Below are 8362 nucleotides of genomic sequence, written 5' to 3' on the forward strand. Positions count from 1 at the left end.
CATTAGCTAGACCTCCCAGCCAAAATGTCTTGAAGAGATAACGGTAAGCAAGACCAATCATTCACATAATTAGCTTACGGCCGCTAGACAGTTAACTAGTTAGCGTTAGAATGCTTAGTTTTGGACGTGTTGAGTCCAGTAGACTAGAGCAAGGGCAACGCTGGCTGGCGTAATGTAATGTTACCTTAGCTAACTGAATAGCTTTAGCTATTATTACCATTACGGAGTTAGCTACCATCCATCATAACCTTATCTAATATGAATTAACAAAAATGACATGCATTTTCAGATGAAGGATTTCGCTCTTAACGGATAAATCTCGGTAGATCGGACAACCACGGCTTGCTAGGTAAGGTTAGCTAACCGCATCTCTTTACCTTTGACTGAGGAAGCGAGCGCCATGATGACTTCTGAAATCAACACGACTCGTTCTTCTGTGTCACCGGTTCTCACGATAGAACACCACATTGACCAATCGGAGCACAGCGCTTTACAGCCGCGCCCACACACACACACACGCACGCACGCACACACACACACACACACACACACACACACACACACACACACACACACACACACACACACACACACACACACACACACACACACACACACACACACACACACACACACACACACACACACACACACGCCCACACGCACGCACGCACGCACACAATGGCACAATCCACCCCTCATAATACACACACACACACACACACACACACACACACACACACACACACACACACACACACACACACACACACACACACACACACACACACACACACACACGCACACAAACACACGCACGCACACAAATTACAACAGAAGCACAAACCAGGAAAATTGTCTGTAATGGCTCAATCTGGTAGAAAATAGTGGAGTAGTATAATAATATAGTAATATAGAATAATATAGTAGGCTAATAGAGTTCAGGGTGTATACATTCCATAGAATGCATGATTTTATGCTTAAATGGCAGTGGGATAAAAAAAAAACAGTTTTAAATTAGCCAATGGGACATTTTTGTCCTCTAACAATGTAACAATTTTGTGTGCAGTGTATTGTGACTTTATGAGCTGAGGTGGAAATTCCAATGCATGCAGGGAAATTGGTAGCTATGAAGTTATTTAACGCCAAATGTAACGCACTGCCCTGTTGGGCCTTTTAGTTATTGTGGTGGTGGTGATATTCATGCCCCACTTGAGGTCCTGTTGGATGATGGTCCCCAGGTATTTGTAACTCTGCTCTGCTAATAGTGCCACCATGTATTTCAAGGCCAGGAGTAGGGATGCAGGCTCATGCATGCATGATTGTGTTAAAAGCTTATACAGTCTATGGTTAAAAGCAGAGCTAAAGTCTACAAACAGGATACAGACAGACATAGACGTGCATTCACAGTACACCACCCAAATACATAACACCATAAAAAGCCAGATTTGAGGCATGAATAACAGCTGAAAGGAACCAGACAGGTTTGTACAGCGCCGCTGCTGGCCATTTGGGTGCCCTAAGCATACGTTTTTTATGGTGCCCCCGTTGTCCCAAGAAAAACTCACAAATGCAATATTTTATTTATTTATTTATTTATTTATTTATTTATTTATTTATTACCAGCATTGATGTTACTGTGCTGTCTTTAAATTTAAGTGTACTAGTTTAAGTAACTTTTTAGTTTATTAAGTTAAAAAAGTGAGTAATTTGTAGGTTCAGGAATCTCCGACAGAGTGAGAGCTCTTTCCGCTGCGCAATCTTTGGTTTTGGAATCTGCGGCAGAGTGAGAGGTCTGTCTGCTCTTTGCTCCTCTTGAGTCTATCTACGGCAGTGACTTGTGTTCTCGCGCTGCATTCATGTACGCCTAGTAAACTCCGTCTTGTACACTACTCGTCCCTTGGTTAAATGAATAGTGAAAATAACGTTACATAGAATTCCGAAGCTATAATAATTGACATGTATCACTTTTACCATCAGCTGTTGACAAAAACGTCAATGCTCTCCAAAAGGCACATCCTTGTTTCTCATGCGCGGTCTTGATGTAATTCCAATATTTCTAACAGCACGTAAACGCACCATCAGATAAACGAATGGCAAATTATTATTTTCTTTTACATTGGACAACCGGGAGAGAAACTTAACTTTAATTCGCATAAAAGAAAATGTAAAAATAAAATATTGCTCACTAAAACAAAATAGAGCTGATGACCCTTGACCCTCGACAACGTTAGCGCCGGACTAGCATGAATGGGCGGAAGGCAAGATGATGACCCACCTTGTAGAGAAAACAACAAGGCCGTAGTTTAGCAAAGCTCGCTCATTTTTCGCAAGACAATGCGCAAGACTGACCGAGAGGCGGGAGGTAGCCGAGCAAAGATGAGCTGCTAACAAGTGAGTTTCCGCGGTGTGGAAAAACCTCTGAGCTAGTTGTTTACAGAGAATAGGCCAGACAACGCGACCACAGACTGTCATTGCACGTGTTTCCTGGTGCCTTTTAGCGTTACCACTGCAAGATCAACACAATAACGTGATGGGTTGACAGTTTCACTTCTGACATTGTTATGAAACTGTGCTGGCTAGTGTGTGGTTTGGTTTGCAAGGACAATTCATATTTTTGTCTTGCTGCAAATTATGCTGACCTCCACTATCAACTGTACTGTACAGATGCGGACACGCTACGGGAAGTCTACAGAATCACACAATGTACAGATACAGACTTCCCACAATGCTTCCCACTGAATACAGTACAGTAGTGCACAGATACTTTAAAGACCTTAACTGAACTTGACAGGATATTATAGGACACAAGCAGTCGGCAGGTCCCGTTTTAAGCATTTATTTATTGTTTTTACTGAGTGGTTTCAGGTTTTAACACAATGAGGAACAAAGGTCAAAAGGGAACTTGCTCAACTGAACTGGGGCTAAGGTGGTCCAAGAAATGCCAGTGTTAGTAGCAATGTTGCATGTCACAATGCACACAAAATTAGACACAAATATACATAATCATAATATAGCAGAATCAGGGGCAGGGGTCAAGGCCAGGCCCGGATCAAAAACCCGCACCCCAAAACAGAGAACTCTATTCAGAGTGGAATTTAGTCCAGGACTCGACCGCACCCCCACCCCCAAAACCGTCCAGAAAGGTTTTCGGCCAATAAAAAAAACAAGACTTTATTCATGGTGATGAATGCTCTTGGTCCCTGCAGGTGTGATGGCCGCCGGAGGGTCCGCGACTGCAGAGACGTGGCTCTAAAAGAGTGAGCAGCCGCCCGGGCCGGCAGCATGCAGCAGAAAGGCGTCATCCAGATCATCGAATGGGAGGACCTGGACAAGAGGAAGTTCTACTCCCTGGGGGTCTTTATGACCATGACCACCAGGGCCACCGTCTATCCCGCCAGCCTCATCCGCACACGCCTGCAGGTGCAGAAGGGCAAGGCGCTCTACACCGGCACCATCGACGCCTTCTGCAAGATCGTGCGGGCGGAGGGCGTGCAGGGCCTGTACCGTGGCTTCATGGTCAACACCTTCACGCTGCTGTCGGGACAGGCGTACATCACCACCTACGAACTGGTGCGCAAGTACGTGAGTCAGTACTCGCCCAGTAACACGGTGAAGTCGCTGGTGGGGGGCGGGGCGGCGTCCCTGGTGGCCCAGACCATCACCGTGCCCATAGACATTGTGTCCCAGCAGCTGATGATGCAAGGCCAGGGGGAGCACCTGACTCGCTTCAAGGTCAAACCCAAGATGGCGGTGGCGGCGAGCAAGCGCAGACTGACCTTTGGGCAAACCCGCGACATCGTGGTGCAGATATTTGCCGCCGACGGTTTCCGGGGATTTTACAGGGGCTACGTGGCATCGCTGCTCACCTACATCCCAAACAGTGCACTTTGGTGGCCTTTTTATCATTTTTATACAGGTACGTAAATGACACTGTCAGTTAAGTGAAAGTCTATTATTCTGTATGTTATTCTCAGAACTAATGTCGACTTTTAACCAATTTGAACAAAATTTACTTGAAAAACAAAACACCCCAAACTGATCGCAAAATGAGTTTGCAGCATGATGCATTCGTACCAGGGCTCGACATTAAGGGTTGCCAGTTTGCCATTGGCAACCATTTTGAGAAATTGTCGTAACACGGGGTGCGAACCTGCGACCCTCGTGTTGGTAGGCAGGGAATCTATCGCTACATTACCCGGATGCCCAGTAACAGTCAGCAACTGATGATGTCACTGAGGATATTACCGATTTTAGAATTTGAATATCTGGGGTCCCTAAATTTTTAGAAGGTTGGGAACCCCTGGACTTCTACTGTTACATGAAACGTGGCCTCAAAACATTTTCCCTCTCCTTTGTGTTCCCAGAGCAGCTGTCCCTGCTCGCGCCCAGTGAGTGTCCTCACCTGATTCTGCAGGCTTTGGCGGGACCGATGGCAGCGGCGACAGCCTCCACCATCACCAACCCCATGGATGTGGTTCGGGCCAGAGTTCAGGTAAACAATGGGAAGCCCCATAAAGACAGATGCGATGCGGCTCATAACGACGTTTCGGCCATATTTCCTGAAGGTATGAGCATTCGATCTCTCTCTATGGGGCTGTTTTTCCTCTTCTATAGTTGCTTTGACAATACAAACACCGGTGTGCATTTCTCTATGACTGATACTGCTGGCTTGAAATAGTTGAGACTGTGTCAGAAATTGTTGTGAATCATATATTACTTAATACCACCTTTTTAATTATTGGTTTAAATGCACATTAGATCACCATATTTCCATGTAGTAGTGTATACAAATCCAGAACAAAGGATGTATAGCAGGACATGGCTTACTGGGACTTTCCCACTTTTCTCTGAAATAAAAGCATTCAAGATTCAAGATAAGTTTATTGTCCATCATTGCTAACCTGCTGCTGCCAGATGGTTTGTTTTCACATAACCATTTGAGAACAAGTCACTCTGGGAAACCGTTTCAAAGGGCAGGCACTAAAAAAAAAAACCTGGCAGCAGTGGCAGGTGATTGGATGAAACCATCTGTCTATCACCATCTATCATGGGCTCACTCTAGCTGGCGGCACACCAAAGCCCGCCTGTAGCTACATGAAGCATGGTGCTGTGTGCAGTATAGAAAGGTGCAGTTAAAAACACAGTATATAATTGTACCTAAGCATCACAGACATAGGTCACCAGACACAGATCACCATAGAAAGTTCATCTGCAAATATGAACACGTTGAAAATGAAATTGATTAACACTCCCCTCCCTGTCTGTTAAAGGTGGAGGGCAGATCGTCTGTGATCGAGACGTTCAAGCAGCTGCTGGCAGAGGAGGGTGTGTGGGGGATGACCAAGGGGCTGTCAGCCCGCATCATCTCCTCCATGCCCACGTCGGTGCTCATCGTGGTGGGTTACGAGACCCTGAAGCGACTGAGCCTGAGGGCCGAGCTGGTGGAGTCCAGACACTGGTGACCGCACCCAGGAACTACACCTCAGCAAGCCTGGGCAGGAACAGGCAGTACAGCCAAAAACAATGTGTGTGTGTGTGTGTCAACCTGCAACAAACCCCCATCTTTCTCCCAGCTTTCACCCTACCGCTCCACCAACATCATTTAGACCCCGGGCCCCCATTTGATAAGATTTTGTCCCAGCGTCCCCCCATCTGATAAGATGGGTTTTTGCTTTTAGAAGTTTTATTACAGAACATGTATGAAACTCGTGATAAAATACATCGTCATTGTTACTTATCCATGGAAGTATGGTAAAAATAGATCATCCCACTTTTTCCTGGGTACCCCCTGAACCCCCTCAAGGACCCCACTTTGAGAACCAGATGTGCTTTCAGTGGCCATTTTGTTTGGTTAAAGTCTTATTGTGACTTTTTTGGTACCAAAAAGAGAGATCCACAGACTATAAAAAATAATTTGACACATTCTTAAAACATGATTCGTAGCAAAACTAAACGTATAAAGGTCAATCTTTCAATTAAGTCCCTGGTCGACAAAAGAAGAGACCAGGGGTTCCCAAACTTTTTCACCTTGGGACCCAAAAGATACATTTTGTGTCTCTCTGGGACCCAAACTCACAAAAAACATATGGTAATGAGTTGCCATGACGACCAGTTGGCGACCCACCCCGCATGGGTCCGTCAGTGACCCAAATTGGGTCCCGACCCATAGTTTGGGAAACACTGGAATAGACAGTCTGGCTTGAGAGACTACCAGGAAGTGTCAACACAATCGGAAGTTCTGATTGTGTTTACACTTCCTGTGACTCATAAACCTAGTTTGACTCATGTGAGTCAAACTAGGTTTGACCAGTCAGACTAGTTTGAGCAGGAAGTCGTGACACAATGGGTCAAGTGGGCGGAGCTACATAAAGGTGGATACAGTGATATTCAGTCAGTGTGATATTGAATAATTAACTTGACACCGCTACAGAAAAATGTTGATTAACTGGCCCCTGTCATTTTGCAAAAGTGGCCCCCGGGCAAAGCACGTTGAGTATCCCTGATATATAGCACTGGAAATATACTCCCTTATGCAGTAGTTATGGACCCCCCCCCCCCCTGTCATATTGTAACTGCACCAAAACAGTCTAAGCATGTGCAAGCTTGATGCACATGCTGAACATCAGGTAATTATTACTTTCCAAATGGATGTTTTCAAATCGAGCTCTCCATTGTAAATGATGTATTTAGTAGCGTTTGTGATGAGATGACGAGGCGTCTCGTGTGTATTCAAGGTGCCAAAATCTGGAGGCAATGCAAAACACACCTGCCTTGTTTCTCTAAAAAGCAGATGCGAGCTTGATATGTGTAGTGCATTCCAATGAGCATACATTTGCATAATGTATATATATATATATTAATTAGGGTTGCTCGATTATGGCAAAAATCATAATCACAATTATTTTGAATATTGAGATCACGATTATTTAACGTGATTACTTTGACTTTGGCAACATCATGCATTGCAAAATGTGTCTTTAATACTGGATGTCTTTGAACATTTAAGGGAAAAACAAGGAAATGAATGAAAATAAGTTATTTTTAGATAAATAGGCTAACTAAAATATTAATATATACAAATAATTGTTTTATCTCGATTATCTTGTTTTCATAATTGTGGGAATACAAAATTGTAATTGACATTCAAATCTGATTAATTGAGCAGCCCTAATATATATCGAATATAGAGATGTGATAATATGGTGAATGGTGGTAAACATAATCTCATCTTTGTGTAGGCCTATCTGGTGTGGAGAATAAGGTGTATAGTTATTTCAATATATAATGTCCTAGATATCTGCTATGGGGGGAAATGTCGTTCTATTCACTAAGAGAACAAAGATTAATCCTGGGCCAGATTAATTACACAGAAAAATCTTGTATGTAGCTTTATCATGGTAATTTGATTATATTTCCAACAGTCTGTGAAGTCAAGTGATCATAGGCACTGACTAGTCAGTATAGGAATGCTTCACTTAAAATGGTATTTTAATGAATTCTATGGTTTCTGATTGTTTTGAGCTCAGATTCTGCGCTCATGCCTAAACATAGTGTACAGTAGGGTGGAGCTCGACAGAGAAGATGAGAAATGGGATGACGAAACAGAAGCTAGGCTTAAACCTAAAGTACATGGATTAGTCTGTAGACCACACAGCCATCATGAACTATTAGTCCGCAGACCACATAGCCATCATGAACTATTAATGTTTTTGTTTTCATGACGTTTGTACAAGTTAAACCACACAGCCGTGTCTCAGATGGTGGGGAAGGGGGGGCGTAGTATTTTGTTCACAGGTCCCCTCTGCGGTTAGGATCAAGGGGGATCGAACCTGGGACCTTCCAGTTATGGGCCATGCTGCTGTAGGTTGTAGCATTACACCAGCAGATCAAACTACCAGATCCATACTACTTCAGATCCCTCCTGCCAGTTAAATCAACCACAAACAGGACAAGTTGCAGGCGATTGGTAGGGTGCACACAGGATACACTTTCGGCCAGTGAGCAATTTGGAGGTTCAATGCATGTGGTATTTTTTACTTTGCTTTTTAATCTGACAGTGGTGGGTTGGTTTTGGTTACAACATTTACTGTTGGAAACAACCCATAATGCCACTCCTCAGCACTGCCAGAAAACCAATGTCAATGGATTATTTTGAAATTCTGTGATTTTTTTTTAAACCTGGGAAATGTGTTTGTGTGCAAACGGCACATTTCAGTTTGTATGACAATGTTCAAGCAAATAATGTACTCTGGACATAATAAAAGACTGAATAACTGCAGTGTTTGGCTAACTAGTCTCATCCACCCATTTTACACATTTAAAAACAATGGTGCTCCTAGCTAACCATGCAAACACATCT

General features: G+C 43.8%; 1 protein-coding gene across 3 annotated transcripts; it reads left to right on the forward strand.

Moving 5' to 3' along the window:
* Positions 1 to 8272, forward strand: slc25a44a (solute carrier family 25 member 44a). 3 transcript variants are annotated; one of them, XM_083663162.1, is made up of 5 exons: positions 1 to 43; positions 290 to 349; positions 3210 to 3919; positions 4368 to 4495; positions 5274 to 8272. In XM_083663162.1, exons 3-5 carry the CDS (start codon positions 3286 to 3288, stop codon positions 5463 to 5465), a joined length of 954 nt encoding a protein of 317 aa, XP_083519288.1. In that variant the 5' UTR covers positions 1 to 43; positions 290 to 349; positions 3210 to 3285; the 3' UTR covers positions 5466 to 8272. The 3 variants fall into 3 exon arrangements, 2 of the variants coding, with proteins under 2 accessions (XP_083519288.1, XP_083519287.1); XR_014553877.1 differs by lacking the exons at positions 1 to 43; positions 290 to 349 and adding an exon at positions 2260 to 2394 and having other exon boundaries at positions 4373 to 4495; positions 5274 to 5410; XM_083663161.1 differs by lacking the exons at positions 1 to 43; positions 290 to 349 and adding an exon at positions 2260 to 2394.
* Positions 8273 to 8362: the final 90 nt, after the last annotated feature.

This window comes from Poromitra crassiceps (genome assembly GCF_964638095.1).
Source record: "Poromitra crassiceps genome assembly, chromosome: 30".
In the NCBI taxonomy this organism is placed as follows: domain Eukaryota; kingdom Metazoa; phylum Chordata; class Actinopteri; order Beryciformes; family Melamphaidae; genus Poromitra; species Poromitra crassiceps.